Here is a 20,739-nt window from a genome sequence, read left to right as displayed (position 1 = left end):
GAAAAGGACAGGACACTGTGCCACGCAGCATAACTAAAAGGAAAGATATGGCCAGCACATTGGCGTTGGGAGTATAATAGACCTTGTGTGTTTCTAAACAGCCTGGTCAATCACGATGTACACCTAAAAAGAGCACATGCCTAGACAGCAGACTGTTGCCATAGCCTGGGGTGGGGTGCTTTCTCTTACTCACATGTTCTGCTACCCACCCAGAACACAACAGATTCACAACAACACACTGCACAGACCATTGTGACAACTTTGTTTTATTATTTCAGAATCAATCAAAGTTAACTTTGCAATATAGGAGAAATATTTAGGTCTAGGGTTAGGATTTTAATAAGTTGGCCTAGGCAATTGCAACAGCAATAACAACAATATAATAATAATGGTAATAATGATAATGATGACAATAATAATAATAATAATAATAATAATAATAATAATAATAATAATAATAAATTGTGTGGGCAAATTTCAATATGTCTGAACACCAAGTGTGACTGTCAATGCAGACCGTCAATGCAGTCAGTAGAGAGGGCTACTGTTCTATCTCACCATTTCTGGCGTCTATCAGGACAGAAGTTGAGGCGCCATCCTCTGGAACAGCGACAACACTTGGCAGCGATGAGGATGATAACCCATGATCATCACGCTCCATAGGAATATCGATCTCAACGAGAGGGTCACTTTCCAAACCGCACGGAGCCTGCATGTCCATGTAACTACCGGTACGCTGTTTTGGCGAGATGTTGCAAGCGTTTACTCGAGCAGACTGAATCAGTTGTACTTGAGGGTACAGGTAAGCCACTACTCGAACATTTGTAGTGCCAAACTGCAACCCCCTGCGAATTATGAGCTTTGTCAACGCCTCAACGACGTGTCGCCTTATCATGTCAAATTTGATTACACTAACTCCGCTCGCCAGCTAACTAGTATCAGTTAGCAAGCACAGTGACACTCGGTCGCCTGTAGGTTCCGCTGGCTGCAAAGAGAACAACTGCAATCTTTTCACTGGATCAAAAAGGTGGAGTAGGACTAAAACGATGATTTCAGCAGAGTGCATCAATTTGCAACTGCCACGGGTTTGACCAATGACATATTAGGCTATACTTAAATTTTGTTTGCAGCGCTTGCTTGCAGATTGCATGCTTGTGAACAAGCTAACCAACACCTGTTGTCGATAAAAACAACCTTCGTTCTGAATCGCAATAGGCCACAGGCTTCCTGAATATGTAGTTGTATTTTTCTTGCCTTCCTGCAACAGTGTTTTCTGTGTTGTTGGCAAATGTCTTGCTAAGCTACGTAGAGTGCTACGTGTTGTTGGAGGTTATTTACAGATTAACGTTAGCTTTGGCAGCTCCTTGAATGCACACTGCATTCCTTCGTCCTCATGTATCCCAATGCTAATGCGCAAGTAGCATGTCAAACGCGACTTTGCCACTGTAAACACACTTAAACGACGGGTGCTGTGCAGGGCCAAAACGCGCGAACGACAACCGAACTCTTGTAGGCTGTGTTTTGGGCGTGCTGTGTCGTGGGCAGCAGTGTTTCGGAATCTGTCATCGGTAATGTGTACAATCTGTTTACAATTATCATGTGTATTACTATCTCTACCTGTTAGTGTACAGTCTTGACTATAGCACGGTAAGGGCAACCAAATGAGGATGCATTGCCTTTACAAACAGTGACATGTAAGTAGCTTATCATGTCACATATTTAGCAATCTGTAATGATCATGTTAGGACCATGTGGGTGGTAATAGCAGACCTTCTCTTATTATAGCTTGTTCAACATAATCTGGGGATACCGGGAGGACACCATTCGTCTCTCGTGTGTATCTTTTTGAAAAACAAACCATATCGACCAGTGCAGTTAATCATGTTGACCCAAACTGTGAACCACATATGGCTGGTTTCGCATTAGGAAGTCACGAATACATGAGCTGTCATAAATCAGTTCTAATGAGTTTAATCGTTTAATGAGTTTGACTTCAAGTCAAACTTGGAGAAAGATTCAGCTTACTCTCACACAAATATGAAATGTCATGTGATGACAGGAACAAGGAAGTCAGGAATTTAGATGATGGTTTTTATTTTGACTCTGCCTACTGTAGGCCTATGGCAAATATGAAAAAAAGTTCTCTATTTTCTAAATCTGGTGAAAATGTAACCCTTCGATTGATATGAAACACCCTAAAACACACTCAAAGGCATAGGTGTTATAACTTAACAACTAAGGCTTAACTTCAGCTACTAACAGGACGTACAGTATGCGAGAGGTGTTCCACTGTTGTGCATGGCTGGCTGCTGGTCTCACATGACGGGTTAAGACCACGGCTGTGGTTTTAAAGGGGAATGAGGTAGTGCATGACTTCTAGTTTTGAGTGGGTGTGTAACAGATGTGTGAAAGTGTTACAGTGTTATGTTATTATAAGTACGCTATCACACAAATGTCTAGTTGAGGGGTTTTATGCAAGAGGGAAACTGAACATCTGATTGGTCTGTTCTCCTCAGATGAAAACACATGCCTTGTTTTGTTGGTCAGGAAACAATAGCCTGCTGTAAATGTGGTCTCAATTATCAGCTGTGCACCGGTAACGCCTTTGTTTGTGTTTTGTAACCTTACACCCTCGGATATGCTTTCAGACTTCAGGCAGAGGGAGAAACTACCAGGAGTGCGAGGCGACGACAGGTGCATACCCGCGACCAGTTAGGCTGCTTCCACACAGACACACACACACACACACACACACACACACACACACACACACACACACACACACACACACACACACACACACACACACACAGGCAGAATCCAGAATCCAGGCAAAACCAGAGGGTATATTAAACACCACACCGACCGCCTGTGTTTCTGTGTGCCTGAAGGACTGCCATTTCAGGTGAGTGCCACTGCCACATACTGTACTTGTGTTCTGTTTCTACCTCCTTTAGACTTCTCAAGGTAGTGTTTCATAGTGTGTATTGTGTACAAATGGTTCAGCGGTGTGGGAGGGGCTGCAGCAAACAATGCCTTACAGCAGCGGTTCCCAACCTTTTTTCCCTGCGCACCCCCTTGTACATGTTAATGTGGTTCGCACACCCCCATGTTTGTGCTATGGGATAGCCAATCACCGCACATTATGCAGTCGTTTTGGGGAATCGTCATTCCCAATAGTCTAATGTTTTTTTCTGCTGTCATTACAAAGTACAGTAACTGGTTGCATGACAATATAAATTACACTATAAATTACACTTCCAATGGACCCTTCCAGCATACAATTCACCATACAATTAAAGACTTATTGTTCATTAATGCTATTTAAAAACACATATCCGCCATTGCTCTATTCAGCTCGCGCACTCCCTTATGGCAGGTTGTGCACCCCCAGGGGTGCACGCACCCCAGTTTGGGAACCACTGCGGTACAGTAATGGGCAGGGTTGGTCATGGGAGCTGCTGTAGGCTTCTCAAAACTCCAGTTTGACAACTGTGACACAAGTATGATGACCAATATACAGAGTGCCATATATTTACACTAAACTACATATAAAGTAATACACCTTTTTATATATGGTGTTATATAGTTTATCACTAAATAATTTACTGTGCATGAAGTTTTGGATGTGTGTGTGCACTATATGGGACCAATTGTAAAAGTCCTCTGCTTATATGTAAGGTAGATGTGAAGGTAGTTATTTGTATTGTCATGTTATACACAGGTCAACATTCTTCTTCAAGGTGTACACACTTACGTTTGTGTCCTATTATTTTGAGCCAATACTTTTTGCAGAGCACTGCTAGATGATGGTTAAAAACCGGAACATGATTGGTTGGTGGCAGTAGTCGAGTAGAGTAGAGTAGAGTAGAGTAGAGTAGAGTAGAGTAGAGTAGAGTGGTCAGTAGGGCTGTAACGATACACTCAACTCACGATTCGGTTCGTGTCACGATTTTTGACCTACGGTTCGATACACCCCACGATTTCTGAAATGTATCTCCACTGAAGTTTGGAAAAGCTATCACATCAAATCATAAGGCTGTTTTCTGGACTAATGGGTAATACAAATGTGAAAGGGCGTATCACGATACTGCTTCCTTGTATCACGATACAGTATCGTGACTCTATGTATCACGATTTCTCGGTTCGATACAATATCGTTACAGCCCTAGTGGTCAGGTTGCCTGGTGTTGTCATCCTTTCGTAGTTCATTCATACAGAGGTTGTGGAACCGGAGTTTTGGGAGGGGTTTGGTCCTGTTACCTGACAACCGGCTGATCAGCAAAGAGGGGAGGGGCCATTGGGGGGGGGAGGGGGGCGCACATTTCGAACATCAAAAGAGTTCACCCCTCCTACCAGAAATCGTTTTTCAATGACATGAACAAATGTTAACGATTGGATGAAATAAGATGCGTATTTCAGCAGAGTTCCCTCCTTCTGCCACAAGATGTTTCTCACTTCGGTGAATCCAGAGGCTCTGTGGGAATGAGAGGATGGTAAAACCAGGCTAGTAGTAGTGATGTGCACAGCACAGTTAAGGGGAATTTGCATCTCGTTGCTCAAGGAACAGATAATCTCACTGCAGATTACAGTGCACTTGCTTTGCGTGAGTGTTGTTCACTGCCCTATTGCCCTTGTCACTCAGTGTCAAGGTCACCTCCACCTTCCCACATCACCCTGCCCCTGGTTATCACCTAACCTAATCACCCTGCCCCTGACTACAACCTGACCTAATCACCCTGCCCCTGACTACAACCGGGCAGAAAATAGTGCAGTTGGGTCAAAGATGTGCAAAATGAAATTGTCATTCAGTGTAACGGATACCTTCTGCTGACTGTAACTGTAAAAAACATGTTTTTCAACATTTTTTTATTTAATTTTTTTCTAGTGAATTCATGAAAGCCTCGGCTGTCATCCATTCACTTGAAACAATTTCAAAATCGTGTTTTTTACCGTTACAGTCAGCAGAAGGTATCCGTTACACTGAATGACAATGCCATTTTGCACGTCTTTGACCCAGTTACATGCAGGCAGTGTTCCAGTTTTAAACGGAATAGTGGCAGTATTCGCTTTGCACATGAGTCATGTAAACACTTTATTCATTCCAAATCTGGCCATGTTCGGAGAATATTACCTCCTCTCTGATATTACACTTGCAGAACCCTGTTCCACACATGTAAACGAAATACTCCGGAACTTGTTTTAAACCGACTGTTGACAATATTCAGTTTGAAACCAGAATACTGCACGTATGTAACCGCGGTCATTGACAGCCACTGGTGTCAACCAGGGTTCAGACAGTAAAGAAAAGAATATGCCGCTAAGCTAGTGAAAGTCAATGGATCCGTGTAACATGCTACACGGATCCATTGACTTTCACTAGCTTAGCGACATATTCCCTCTTTTAACTTGTTTTAAAGCAAGACAACGCTTAACTTGAAAAATAAGACTCTTTACCACCTTTATAAACCCCAGCCAACGATGTTAACTGTATTAAGCCCCAAAATAGTGGCATACCCCTTTAACGCAGGTTCTAGATGACCCACTCTGTGAAGTCACTGTTCGTGTTAGGAGGAAAACGCGGCTGGGTACTTACTGAACTAGATTTACACGTCTTGTCACTTACATACAGTAAAGTACATAGGTGTCACAGGCACGATTTTTGCTGAGACACCATGTGCTCATGATGTGTATGGCAAAGCTCTGACTCTCACACACACACACCCCTCTCTCTCTCTCTCTCCGCGTAAGGCCTCATGCTTCCACAGCAGTCTTCAGATGACAACAAGGCCGAATGTTATCATGTGAAGCCTGTGCCTGTGACTGAGTGAGTCAATCCCATGTTAACATCGAGGGGATTTAAAAGCAGAGCAGGAGTCAGCAGCACGCCTGCTAGCTAATCCAGCCCCATCACCTTAACCATTAGCCTTCTCAGCTAATCAGCAAACAAGGGGCCAGAGAGAGAGAGAGAGAGAGAGAGAGAGAGAGAGAGAGAGAGAGAGAGAGAGAGAGAGAGAGAGAGAGACCGTAGGTGGAAGAGGGCCTATTTTTAAACCCGCAGGCTTCTTTCTTTGAACCCCAGACCAGACCTGTGTGTGTGTGTGTCCTTCGGTGTTCGGTCTTTACAGGTGAGGTGTGTGTTCTGTCAGGGGAGTACCTCGACAGCCCCAAAGGGTACGTACGTAAGGCAGCACAGACAGGACATCTAGTTGAATACTCTTCTCGTTTTATTCTCTTGCTTGATATCCGTGAGCCAGATGGTGGCTCGTGATAATTCTGTTGGCTAATCCCCTTTTCCGAAATCGGTGTAGCCATGCTCTGGGATTTTGCAGGAAACCTTCCAGAGAGAAAGGCGTTGGAGGAGGAGGGCAGTGTTTGTTAGTAGTACCTGATATCTTCTGCTATAACTTATAATACCAGTTTACTTGGAGAGAAATGTCTATGGTTGTTTGTGCTGCAGTGCTGAAGCTCCAGTCATAACATTGTATTAACAAGGTGTATTGGGCATCACAAGGTAACATGTTAAGTTATTTAGGTTATTCATTGTGTGTATGTGCAGGTGCCAAGAATTTGCCAGTGTTGTATTGTAATGTGAGGCTTGCCTGATAATGCTATCCTCTTTTTTTTTGTTCTCGCACTTGGCGGGCATGAATTGGGTCGACGCTATTCCTGGAATCCGGCACATCCTGTGGTGAGTTCACTAGTTTTGTAACCTATGTCACTAAAATATCTCCTCTTTTTTTAAAATCAGCTACTGCATGTTTTTTTATTTGTGAAAAAGGTTGTATTTCATACACATTCTATGTATATATCAACACAATTCATAGCCCTGAAATATGCTGCAGTAATTTGAGGAATGTTTGAGCACCATGTTTGATTTGTCTTAAAATGTCTTACTCACACATCTTGGTGACTTCAGCATGTTGCACTCTCGCCCAATGTTCTGTAAGGCACTGAACTTCCTCACTGATGTTGATACTTAGATGCTAGGAGGACAACTTCCGTCTTCAATAGAGAAGTACCATGTACAGTGTTGGACACCTGAAGTGAACTTTGGAAGCACAGTTCACTAAGGCATGCCTATTGAGCACTTTGGAAAAAAACATTTTTTTCTGTGGACAAAAAATCCATGAAGGGCAGTTCTACTGATAAGGTGTCTCATATGACATAGCAAGCAAGCAAGCATGGGTAGACGCTACTGGTTGGTGAATGTTACTTAGAAATGTAGTCTTTTGCTTTTCGTTTGCTTTGCTGCTAACGCATGTCCACACGCGTGCACGCACACACACACACACACACACACACACACACACACACACACACACACAGACACACAACCGTTTCAGTTTATTATTAAAAACAAAACTATACTATTATTATTTTATAGGTTGTTATTTTTTATCAAATATTGTGTTAGTCCACGTCAATACTTCGTCACCTGTGTGTTGCCTGCAGACCCCAGGTAGCCCTCCAGGAGCTTCTGGGGTGCTCACCAAGAATAAAAAAAAACAGTGAGGGGTTTTACTAACAGTTAATTATTTTTCATTGTTTTAAACATTATGTTATTTCCTTATAGCCTATATCTATTAAACAAATAACCATTCAATCATAGTGTGATTGGGAGAGGATGCCACTGCTAAGGCATGGGTAGATAGTTTTGAATGAGCAAGTAGCCCTCGGGTAGCCCCTGTAGCCCTCTGGTAACCCTCAGACCTAGAGAGGTTGGGGACCAGACCACTGCTCTATTTCTCTGCTTGGGCAACTGGGCTAATCCGTGACCTCAATGAAGCATTTCAATATTTCACCAGCAGTTGGCGACATTTTACAGCAAATTGAAAACATTTGGGAACGGTCTAAAACTTGCATTCTGGAGGCAACCAATTGAAAACTCCCATTTTTTACAGACATTGAAGGTAGCCAGTGCCATTGTACGTTTTCAGCGCAATAATTACACTCGGACCAATCAAATTTGAAGAAGTCCGGTGTCAGTGTTTTCAGTGAGGGGGAGGGTGCGTAATATTCAAGTATCTCTTGCGTTGGCTTTTCTCCCAGATAGATTTTGGTGTGGGAATTTCAATTTTAAATCTGTGAGGTTGTTTGGAGCTCACTTCAAGGGGACAGACTGTTAAGATTTTGCCACTCAAGCTGTTTTACAACACCAGGTAGACTACAGTAAGTAAAACTAACTTATAAGTTTATCAATGCGTTTAACCTATTTGGATCCTGAGGGTATGTTTATCAGAACGGATTCTGGCACAATCAGAAAAAGGTGTGTGCGACTCGGCCGACTAAATTTGTCATAGGGAGAAGTTGATATGCAGGATGGCTGCAGGATGGATTCGTGGCATAGAATAAATTGATACATTGTAGCCACATACATTGATGCCCTTTCCGTAGACGGCGCTTTGGTCATATTTGAATGTGTCTCATTCACGCGTCCATGTGGATATTTGCATTGAGGCTTCCTAATGCGGATGTGTTGCGCTTGTTAAACGTGTCCAATCCATTTACAGTTTTATCCTTGTTCTCTGGCAACAAAAGAGTTTACAACAATACAGATTTTCCGCTACTCAGATTTTGAGACAACGTTGTCTTGCTTGCGAGCTATCTCACAAACTTAGCTAAGGTGTGTGCTTTTTTGGTCTACAAATCGACCGATGGTTGTGTTTACTTGTAGCATTCCACGTCAGGAGGAGAAGGGGACTTTGCATATTTTATGTAACTATAATCTGGGCAGGCGGACCACATCATTGCTTATGCAGCCAGTGACACTAAATTCGTCCTGATTTGTACTATGCCTCGCTAGCGTTGACAACGGTAATCCTCTTTTTGTTGAGGCTCATGCCGCCGTTTTTGCTCTGTTTTGTTTTGTAGTTGGATGTGTGTAATCTGTGCAAAAACATTCGTGTGTACAAGTCTTGGCTGGCTTTGGCCTCTTTTAGCGGGTGCTTTAGCACGTGCCCAAAACAGATTCCGAGGCAGCAAAGTGATTGTGCGGTCCAGCCAGGCACCGGATTGACTCTGTGTGCAGTCAGGCAACCCAGCAACGTTGCACATTAAAGTCTTAGCATATCCCTCCTTTGCACAGGAATTCCCATTGATGTCTCTCTGTATTCCTAACGGTAGTATACAGCTGGCGGTGGTCAACCTCTATGTTGTTACGGAATAAGTGGGGGATGAAGACGCCATTTTATGCTAGATTACCAGGTGAGCGATGATGTTTACAGCAGACGATGTTGGTAGGGGACCTTCTACGTGACCCACCACACCATCGTCAAAAAGTTCGCTTGGTATGGTTTTCTGTTAACAGCGAGTCATGCGACTACAGGTTAAATCTGTAGGCTATAAGTGTGTCTGCGTGTTTTCTACACAATTTAGAATGAGTTGTTAACCCACCCGCCCATACATAATGACAAGTTAATTTCTTGAACATTCGCGACCAGTCCATGATGGATCATTTCAGTTCTGTAAAATAAAAGCGCCCATGTCCAGGCATTCTTCAAAGCAGCCTTGTCACTTCAAATCGAACGCACGCATGTGCCACGCATTTCCCGCCTGCAGGGCACAGTATTCTTATACTATAGGGCCTACTCTTCTCGCAGTTTCCATACATTTCCCTTTAAACCATACAATAAGTAGTAGGATGCTTTCATTTAACACACATTGTCATCAGGGATACTTGGCTGTTATAATGGCATCCTCATTTTATTCCTGTTAAGTCTGGAGTGTTTAAGTTCAGCAATATTCTACATGTACTCCAGTGCATAGCCTACATACATCCCTGAGGAGACATGGACAGATGGCCTCAACTCACAGGGACTCCACTTGCAGACATTCTTAATGGAAAGACCGCCATATTGGAGGCAATCCAACTGTAATTAAAACCCCTAAACCTTGGTCAAGGCATAGCTATAGTAAGTTGCAGTTATCCTCTCTCCCGCCCCCTCCCAAATGTGCGCACGCGAGTGCACACGCACACACACACGCACGCACGCACGCACGCACGCAAACCAAGACTTCACTTCACAAGGTTCTCTCTCCCTAAACCATAATCCTAGTTTGCACTTTTCGTAGACTGTCAGAGATGCCTTCAGTGGTTATGGGTCTGAGGACAGGGCTAAAACTTTGTTTACAACAGGGAAAAGCTAGGGCATATTTCATGCTTCAAGTTTTGCTGAATGCTTTGGGTTTGGAAAACACATTCATGCTCTATAATACACTTTAGATACATACACTTTTGAAGCATCCATCTTAACATCTCCGTTTGCTTTGACCAAACCTCAGGACCCCCCCCCACCCCCCCAACACCACCAACACCACCACCACAATCAATATGGTTGCCTACTACTTTACTCACACCAGAAGGAAATGCTGCTATGTAATTGACAGAACTTTTAACAGAAATGGGGGACAACATCTCACAAATGGAATCATGGCATTCTTCTTCTAAATTTGAATCATGGCATGGCCTGTGCCCCTAGTACAGTGGGCCATTGTAATGACTCAGGCCTAATTGTATGGAGATTGGTTGAAGGGTCTTTTTTGTCTGACAGTTACAAAGGAGGGCTGCAATGCTGTGTTACAGTTAGTTGAGGTTAAGCGGTTCAATGGCACATACCCCCCCTTGCTCTATACTGTGCTGTTGTGTTCTTAAATGTTGTAGGTGTAATCAGAAATGTCTCCAACATGTAATTTTTCTGTGCTCTATTTCACTTAGCTGAGCTTCAGTGGTTCAGTGGCACAGATCCGATTTGCTCTATACCAGAGAATATTCATGGAGGGTCGCAGGTCTTTGTCACTGTTCAGTTGTGTTCTAGAATGCTGTAGGTAGAATCGGAATGTCCCCAACATATCATTTCCATGCCTGAGATAGGCCTCTGAGAGAGAGAGAGAGGGAGACTGTGGTTTCTCTCTCCTGCGTGGTCTGTGCTGTGGCCCTGCCGTGCCTTGCTGTGAGCGCTGTGCGTGTTAAAACTTGGACCTCTATGACATGGCTGGGGGGTGTTTGGGCTGTTTGCCAGTCACGGTCTCTGCTTTTGTCTTATCAGCTGTGGGAAAAGCCTCCCAGCTTTGCTTTTTTTCTTTTTTTTTGTGTCAAGATTTTTTTGGGTCTTTTTTCGACTTTATTCGACAGGACAGTGAGAGAAGTGGACAGAAAGTGAATGGGGAGAGAGACGGGGAGGGGTCGGCAAAGGACCCAGGCCGGGAATTGAACCTTGGAGTAGAGAGGGGAATGTGTGGAGTTGGCTACACGGTACCTTGGTCAAGAAATAGCCCCGTAGCCTATATGATCTCTGTGTATAGCCAAACCCATGCCATTTAGTTGCCTTAACAGCTTTACTAATGTTTCATTCAATCAGTAATATTGTCCATCATCACAAACTCCACCCTGAACTGTTGTATAGGCTTACATCAGTAAGCTTATGATATTATTCACAATGTAAGTTAAGTCTTACATATCGGCTTTACAGTATGCCTACTGAAAGTAAGAACATGTCAGATTGAACAAATTAGGCAAAAGTCAGGTCATTAACTTTTCAGGTTGATGCAAACTTTGCACCACGTCAAACTTTGACCCAGTGATCTAAACCCCCAAGTACAATTATCTATGCGGTGGTTGTCAGCTCTCCTCCTTTTGCCGTTTTCAGGATTGCGCCTGCCTGGGCCTCTTTATCGAAGGTGTAGTTTTACAGCCAGTGCCGTATACATAATGACATCATACTCACTCGGCTCCTACAAGACCTTTGGCCACATGGCTCTGAGCCAGTGCCAGCGTTGCCAGATGTGTCTGATCAAATCCCGCCCAAAAGGTTCTCAAAAACCGCCAAAATTCGCTAAATTCCGCCCAATTTCAGCAAATTGCATTGATTTCTATGGGAAACGCCAAATGGCAATTTTCTTCCTGTGCTTACCCGCAGATGGCCATCCCAAGTAGCCCAATTGGGCGGGTAACCGCCCAATCTGGCAACACTGGTCAGTGCAGCAGTTTGTATAGGGAGGGAAAAGGCATTATGGTGGAGGATATTTGCATAGACCATGTACACCATGTTTCTATTTTCTTTGTATATTTGACATGATTCAGAACAGATGAGAAGTTATACAAGTGAGATTTTTTTCCCCCAGTGCTTTTGCAGAATTCCACTATAGGACCAGTATCACTAATGTATCTCTTTGGTACAAGCTTTGAACTCTCCAGCCGTAGGGTGAAGAAAGTTGTCAACGCACACTAAAACAAGAGCAGGTTTTTCTCAGCAGGTGAGGTGGCCTTTATCATCAGAGATGATGTCCCCATCTGTAGTCGATTAACATCTGTCTGTCTGTGCAAGATTGTGATTTATCATCGCTGCTTATCTTGAACAGAAGCTGTTAGACTACCAGAGCTGGGGGTGCATTTCTCAACACCACAGTTGCTTACTACATTAGCTACTTTGTTGTTTTCAATGCATTTTCCCATTGACAACTACCGAAGTTGCTAACAGGCGTACAACTTCTCTTTTGAGAAATGCACCCCTGAGTTGGGCTGGTACTCCTGCGAGTAGGAGCTTAATAAGGCATTGTAAATGAGGAAATGTAATAATTGAAGTATATTGTGACACTTGTGTCATACTTGTTCGTATTATAACGCTAATGTGAGCTATTCAAAAACAATGGTACAGTAAGGTAATCTAGCATTAAATAAGTTACTCACATAAGCGACTGAATTAAAAGGGTCTTTTTGAATTTGAATTTATTTTATTAAAGCAACAAGAATGTGTCAATGTCGGCAGTCGAACATGTGTGGTGTGTGCATCTTACTCGTACTTCGATCACAATAAAGAACTCTACTGATCATGATGCTTTATAATATTAATTTGCACTTGGCACTTAGAGAAAGGATGTTTGCGCTTTAGCCCTTGTGGTGCTCACAGTCCAGGACAGCTGAATGTAGACAAACTGGGCTACTTCTCAGTGACTCGAGACCCAGGGATGACTGGAGCACTCAGAATACTTTTGAGAGTTTTTTATTTTTTATTTTTCTGTGCACCAAGAATTAGGGATGTAAATAAAATGGAAATGTATCGATGTATCGGCCGGCGATTTAATCGAATCGCATCGTATCGTGGGGCATTCTAAAGAATCGAATCACTGGCCCCTGTGCAATGCCCTGTCTCCATAACACAGTAGTATTGGAAAAGTAATTGGAAAAAATCGTATCGAATCGCATCGTATCGTGATGAATTCTTAAGTATCGAAAAAAAAATCGAATCCCTGATTTAAGAAATCGATACTGTATCGTATTGTCATGAAGGCTGTGATTTACACCCCTACCAAAGAATAAAAAACCTCTTAAAGTATGCTGAATGCTCCAGTCATCCCTGGGCCTAGTCACTGAGAAGTAGCCCAGTTTGTCTTCATTAATTTGGAGTGGTTGATCTGGTGAAGAGTAGGGATGCACCGATACCACTTTTTTGAAAACCGATACAAGTACGAGTACGTTAATGTGTGTACTTGCCGATACCGATACCTTTTACCACCAAAATACAATGAAAATAAATGCAGGGCCTTGTTTTTTTCCACCTGTGATATTTTCATTGTCCATTTTCCATGTTGATTTAAATGTTAATAAATATATGAGGTGGCACTTTTTTCCATGCTGCTTTCAAGTCCACAGAACGTGACAAGATTTTGCATTGTTTGGTGTAATAGAAGTATCGTTCCTGGTATCGGCACGTGCATGAGTACGAGTATAATGAGCAGTATCGGGTGCCGATACCGATACCAGCAGGGCTCTAAATTAACTTTTTCCACCACCAGCCAATTTGGCTAGTGGACATTTTTTCTTACCAGCCAAACAGAAGTTCAACTAGCCATTTTTTTATCTCGCCAAAATAAACTATGCATTAGGCTAGTTTATTATTATTATTATTATGGTCATTTTGTTCAACTATTTCTACAACACAGATACACTATAGGCCTGCATAGGCTAGCCTACTATATGCCTCCATAATAAGCATATTATAGGCTATATATTTTTTAATTATTTTTTAACTTCTGCTTTATTTTTTTACTTTCATTACTTAGGCCTAATCAATTTGATTTAGTTTTTGTTCAATTCCTCTGAAAACAGCTGAATCACATCACACAAGCCACTCACATAACAGACCTTTAACATACAGTAACCAAGCACACAGCCAAACCACATAGAAGAGATGAGAGGAAAAGGAGGGGAGAGAGGAGTTCTTCTCTACCACGCGCAACAAAATGACAAGAGTAAACTAAAAGTAAATAATATCTCGGGAATCTTCGCTTCCTTTGTTACTTCCACAGCTTCGTCGTTGGTTGCTTTTTTTGTCTTTACGATGGCGTGGGCTTTCCAACTTAGTTGCGCCAGGACTCGGAACATTTCAGAAGACAACTGAACTGACAGTTACGGTCACACTACTCTGAGAGTCAGCTCTCCTCCTCTGCCCTTGTCGCCATTTCGTTCCACAACCACTCATTTTTAACGTCACTATTATTATGGTTACAATTACTACTAGCATTCACCAACACACAGAACCTTGCTCTAACCCCCGACACATTCTCATCACTCGCACCAAACATAGTCTACAGAACAGAAGTAGCTCTATGCATAATCTGCGTCCTGTTATTGAAACGGTCAGGGCCTCGCTGCTTTAAAAATTCAGCCTGTTACAGCAAGGTTCATATAGTAATAATAGCAGTAGTGACGTTAAAAAAGGTTGTAGCGAAAGCAACGAGAGCATAGGAGGAGAGCTGCCTGTCAGAATAGTGTGAGCGCAGCTTAGCTGACAGAAGGCTGGTCGTCTGAAATGTTTTCAATCCTGGCGCGCGGAATAGCATGGAGTTGCCGCTCTCTGCACTGAAAAGCCCACGGTGGGAGGCTACGTCGAGACGCTAGGGTCCATGGGTAATGTAGGAAATCTCGCCGTCTAACGTTCGTCAGAGCAGCGGTTTACCGTTCATAATTTACTGTAGTCGGGCGCTACTAGCCAAATTGGCGGGTAGGTATTTTTTTCTACTAGCCAAAATTATTTTTCACCCGTGTTTGGCGGGTTGGCGTGTGTTAATTTAGCGTCCTGGATACCAGTATTGGTATCAGTGCATCCCTAGTGAGGAGGTGAGAGTCACAGGTGAGGTGCACCTGCGTGTCATTTTGTCTGAGACGTGCCAACTTTAAATTGCTGCTAAAGACGGAAAAACTGCAAGGGGGGGTTCATAAGGACGTGACGCAGAAACCTCTCGCAGAGAGAAGTGGGGGATTACGACTAATTTTGGAACAAAATGTCTCCAATTTTTAATCTAATGCTGAGCTTCCTGCTGGAACTCTGCGCTTTTGACACCACTCTCCCATCTAATTCTGCTGTGTGTGTGAGAGAGAGAGAGAGAGAGAGAGAGAGAGAGAGGGATAGAGAGGGATAGAGAGAGAGAGAGAGAGAGAGAGAGAGAGAGAGAGAGAGAGAGAGAGAGAGAGAGAGAGAGAGAGAGAGAGAGAGAGAGAGGGATAGAGAGGGGGATGGAGAGGGGGATAGAGGGAGAGATTGCTTAACCATTCGGAAGGGTGGTGGGAACATCGCCGTGGCCCTTGTGGTCGGAGGCCTACATTCCCTACATCCTGTTTCTGCTTACTCTGTTTCTACAGCGATTGTCCCCATAGTGACCGCTCATATGGAAGCTCCCAGCCCACGGATATATACGGGGACTGACTGAAACCGTCAGTGCCACGATGAGCGTAGTGCGCTCTCACACTTAGCGGTGATTTTTTTTTGAGAGAGGGAGGCAAGGGGGTGCAGTTGTTACTGTGTTGTCATCTCTCGGGTAACTTATACTTGTAATTCTTGGAAGTGTAAGAGGGCCCGGCCTGTCTACTGTCCATTCCACCAGCAATTAAACTTCAATACAACATTTCGGTGGTCATCCGACCTTCTTCAGGTGAAGAATGACAATCTCACTGGGTTAATATCTGATTTAATATCTGATGCACCTGTCCATGTGGGGTATAACTTACTCATGAACGGCGTGACGTTTTCCATGTGCTTTACTTCCTTTTGTGGGGGAAAACAGCCAATGCAAGTCAATTGGTGGTGTTAGGGTTTAATAAACAAAAGTTAAGGACCTGTAGCCTAGCGTTGCCGGCTGTTCAAATAATATAGCCAAACAGCCGTGGCTGAATCATGGACTATGTTCATTTAGGCCAGCCGACGTAGCATGTAAGTTGATGAGATGTTCGGTTTGATTTCCCCCATAAAGATGCGTAACGCACATTTACTAGCGAAGTACCCGGATGGCCGTTCATGCCTATGGACAAGCTACACGAGGGAGTCAGTCGCCCCACTTGTGGTGGTGACGGATAACATGAATTCCTGATTGGGAAGCTCGACATAAAACGTGCTGAAAGTTTTGCTTCCACGTCAGTTGACCTTTTTTGAACGAATGATAAGTAAAGGGTTTATCTGCAAACACAAGTCGTTTTTTTGTTGTTAGCCTATTATGTGTTCACCACAGTGCGCTTGTTGGACAGCGGGGGGCGGAGAGAAAGGAACAGCATGAAGTCAGCATGCAAATTGAAGGAACAGAATTCACTTCAACAATAACAAAAAAAACGCCTGTGATTTGGCCCTTCACCAGACATGGTTAAAAAGAGATTATCCGCAGGACTCCAATTAAGCTGTTGGAGGTTCTGGAATTGTATCAAGGCAAATCTGTTGGCTGTGTCGGCAGTGACAAGTAGATGTGATTTGGTCCTTAATCAGGAATTCCTGGTGTTTCCAACCTGAAAAAACTGAAAACCACTGTAGACATTTGGGAGGAGGCTTTTGTTATTTGTGGGACTAAAGGGCCGTACACACACGTCGCTACTAGTTACTCGCTCAGGGAATGAAGCCAATAGAGTGTTGATATGTTCCAGCGAGACTCGCAGGCGAGTAGGCGAGTACTGTACAAGCGATGCGATGTGGGCGGATCCTGAGTTGAAAATATTTTATCTTCGAGCGAGGCGAGTAAGCGAGTAACCAATTGGAATGCAGAGTTCGGTACTTCTCGCCTGTTCATTGGCAGTTAAAGCTGCGGGAACTTTCAGCGAACGTTTCATGAAATAGTGGCGAGTAGGCGAGCAAGCGAGCAGCTAGCTTTGTGTGTGTACGCCACTTAAGGCTGTTTATCCAATAATATGCACCAAATGCTGAACCCCATGCTCCTTTGTGATCTACTCAGTTGGCATGGCAGCTCTTTCTCCTCCAGTGAGCAAGTAAGTGTGAAGGACTGCTTGAACTCACCATTGGCTCCTTGATTCATAAATACCCCCGTTAACGTAATCAATCGCAAGCTTTGAAACTATTATCTTGCTTTTTTCCCTGGAAACAAATGTGAAGTGAAATATCACCTCAACACCTTTTTTGTAGTGAGTTCACTTCATTTCATATAATATTCATTCATTGAGCAGCTCTATTGCATTTGTGGAAACCCCCTTGGTTCCCTCCCCCGCATATTCTGAGAAGGCACCATGTAATGAATGCAGTCAATTCACCACCACATATAGGGCTTTCAGGCCGACCAGAACGGAGCCGGTGCCCGCACCAGTTACGTTTGGCACTTAAGTGCTTACTTGCGAACCGCCCGTGTTCATACCAGGCTCTGAACTTTTTCTGCACGTGACTGTGTTACCCGGATGAACCTGCTGACGGCCACGCTGTTGTCACGGTTCGAGGAGAAAAACCTAGTATTTTGCGGTTCGCATTGCGAAACAACTTTCCGGTTTGCGAGCGCTAAAATCTGTAGTGTGAACACGACGGCCGGTTCGCGATTAGGTGCGGGAACGGGCACCGCCACGGTTCTCAGTCGGCCTGAATGCACTAATAGTGTAATGCAGTTCAACAACTGCATGGTCGTCATGGACCACTAATGGATGCCCCACTTCCCCATTTAGATCACCACGCTGTTCACATCTCCGAAACCCGGTCAAAGCCTTTCTCCTTTTCCGATTGCACTCTTGGCTCTGCGGTTGTTGCACTGCACAACCTGTGTCACATTGCTTTGCACCCGGGTTAATCAGCTGGTTTGTCTGTGTACAGTACTCTACACCCACATACAGTGGACTGAAGAAGGCAGCAATCCTGAGCTCAGGCGTTTGTTCGTTTTTGATGGCTCTGCATAATGTGCTCAGACAGGCTGTCTGTTTTCACATTCAACATTTTTGAGTTGAACTGTGTCAAATGACCCCTCAGAGTTCCTTTTCTCTAGTGTATCACAGAAGGAACTAAAACTAAAACACAATGTCACACAGTCATACTCATTGGCAGATACACAAGAACCACACACTTGCCATTCCAGGGGGCCCCAACTGGAGCCCTGTCCTGGCCTAATGCCTTCTGGGATGCCATGAACGTCAGAAGCTTTTGACAGCGGCGCTGTTGATGTGCTAGTTTGGGGGTGACCCTGCCTGTCCCCCAATCTTGCTGGGGTCAAAGAATGCAAATGGTTTTTTTTGGGGTGTCCGGACCTGACAAGACGGCTCTTGTTTCCACAGTTCATAGCGATAGTAGCCAGCCACTGCCATTCATACATTCATTCATTGGGCTACTCAGGACTTCCCCCACCCCACCGCTTGGCCAGTTGGTCACACACACACACACACACACACACACACACACACACACACACACACACACACACACACACACACACACACATTAGGCCTCTGCGTCTTTCTTTTCCTCTTCACATTCAGACAGTGCCCAATTAGTTGGTTTTCTTCAAGCCTTTGAGAAGAGGCTGTAGCCTTTAGTTCAGAACCCTTGGCCATGTGTTTTGGAAAGCCCTCCTCATTGACTGTTGAACTTAACCTGTTGCTGAGGAGGAGGAGGAGGAGGAGGAGGAGGAAGCACAGTCTTGTGTTACGTTCTCACAGTCCAGCTCAATGAGCGTCTAAAGAGCTTCGATGATGAGGCTGAGTTTAAATAATGCCTTTGTGGAATCTGAGCTTCATGTGTGTGAAAAGGCCATGGCTTTGTGTGGATGTGTGTTTTGGTCATTCAGAAAGGGCTTTGAAACTGATTTTGATGGAGGTTCCGTCATGCTTATGTTCTAAGGTCTTATTGATACCTGCGTGATCATCGTTGTCGGCAGCACCATTTTTTAGAAACGCAAAACCGTATCAAAATGAAACTCATTGTTGTGTATTGTAAATTATGGGTCTTTTGCACTATTTTTTTATGACGTGGATCACAGCCTTTCCTAATAAAACAGAGATTTGAAAAGCGAGTGTAGAGGAGCGAGTGAGGGAGAAGGATTCGACTGCAAGCGAGAAATGCGAAAAGAAGAAAATGGAGGATAAGGAGAGCAGGCGAAGAGGAAACCGTGGGGTCTGTGGGAAGGATAGAGACCGTCGCTGTTGCCGATTTCCTGTCTCTCCAGTCCCATCACCCCCTACCCCGCAACTACACACACACACACACACACACACACACACACACACACACACACACACACACACACACACACACACACACACACACACACACACACACACACACAATCACCCCCTACCCCAACCCTACAAGGGTAAAGTTCATCGGCTGTTTTGAACAGATTCTGGTGCTGTCTCTCTCTGCTGTGGTACTGACAGGCAGTAGCATGGGAAAATAAATATCGGTCCTCCTCGCGACCCCTGAATGTCCGGGGTTAATGCAGGGGGGACACATGGTGGAAGCATGCAATGTATGCAAACATTGACCAGGCATGTTTGTTCATTTGTCCTGTCATATGGTTTAACTTTCTCTCATGAAGGTTCTCCTGTAGGCTTTTGTTTGTTTGTTTGTTTGTTTGTTTGTTTGTTTGTGTGTTACCCTGAAGGTTAATTTCATTGTAATACTAATATCCCTCTTGCATGGAAATGCATTCTGGGCCATAGGGTGGTTTCACAAGCGGTGTTGTATGCAATAAAATGCATGCTAGTTCATGTTTTAGTTTACAAAGAAGTAGACGATGCTTTCCAAGTGGAGTGAGATCACAGAGCATCACATTTCAAAGCCATACATGCGACACATCAAATATTGTGGTTTCGACAGGAACCATGGAAAAGCCATGATCTCCATCAAAGCGTTCATCTCTTTTGATAAGAGCGAGCAGGAGCAGTGTGTCTCCTTGGCAGTTTGAACGTGCTGCTCTGTTGTTGTTGTCTTTGTCAACACCAAATGTTACCCACAGACAGTCCCTCTGGTGGGCCTTTAGTTTACCTTGGTGACCTGTTTCCATGGCAATGTCAGTGTGCACCTGTGTTGAGAGACCGGTCTCGAGGGAGGGAGGGGGGGGTTGCGGGTGGGAGTGTTCTGCAAGATCTCAGAGGAAAGCATGGAAGACGGTGCGTGAGTTCGAAAGGGGGAGAGGGGACGAGGGGCGGGTGGTAGTGCTCTGCAAGAGCTCTGAAGAGAGCATGGAATGAGGTGCGAAAGGAGGAAGGGGCTACGAAGAGAGTAGAGCAGTGATTTTCAAACTATGGGCCGGGGCCCACTGGTGAGCCCTGAAGGTATTCCAAGTGGGCCTTGAAATCATTTTCTACAAATTATAATCATATTTTGGTGCGTGTTGCTATTGATTTATATGAGTTTTATTCTTTATTGGGTCAGAAGTGGGCCCTGAACATTTGTGACAATTTCAAGTGGGCCCCACGTTGGAAAAGGTTGGGAGAGCATGGAAGATGGTGCACGATGTCGAAAGGGGGAAGGGGTGGGAGGTGGAGGGGGA

General features: G+C 44.2%; 2 protein-coding genes across 9 annotated transcripts in view; one reads left to right on the top strand and one right to left on the bottom strand.

Annotated features, from left to right (window-relative positions):
- LOC134469495 (A-kinase anchor protein 7) overlaps nucleotides 1-1,399 on the bottom strand; it is a 100,509-nt gene extending 99,110 nt beyond the window's left edge. For both annotated transcript variants that reach the window (XM_063223785.1, XM_063223786.1), the window contains exon 1: nucleotides 559-1,399. In XM_063223785.1, the coding sequence (XP_063079855.1) occupies nucleotides 559-895 (337 nt within the window). In that variant the 5' untranslated portion in view covers nucleotides 896-1,399. The remainder of the gene's footprint in view (nucleotides 1-558) is intronic.
- A 3,970-nt stretch (nucleotides 1,400-5,369) lies between these two features.
- Nucleotides 5,370-20,739, top strand: part of epb41l2 (erythrocyte membrane protein band 4.1 like 2) — a 188,033-nt gene continuing 172,663 nt past the window's right edge. For 2 of the 7 annotated variants that reach the window (XM_063223782.1, XM_063223784.1), the window contains exon 1: nucleotides 7,378-8,172. The gene's annotated coding sequence lies outside the window, so the exon portion shown is untranslated. Of the gene's footprint in view, nucleotides 6,692-7,373; nucleotides 8,173-20,739 lie in introns of those variants that run through there. The other 5 variants (XM_063223779.1, XM_063223781.1, XM_063223776.1 and 2 more) reach the window with 5 other exon arrangements.

This window comes from Engraulis encrasicolus, chromosome 18, assembly GCF_034702125.1.
Source record: "Engraulis encrasicolus isolate BLACKSEA-1 chromosome 18, IST_EnEncr_1.0, whole genome shotgun sequence".
In the NCBI taxonomy this organism is placed as follows: domain Eukaryota; kingdom Metazoa; phylum Chordata; class Actinopteri; order Clupeiformes; family Engraulidae; genus Engraulis; species Engraulis encrasicolus.
The sequence above is the reverse complement of the archived record's forward strand: the minus strand, read 5'-3'. Positions and strand labels throughout refer to the sequence as shown.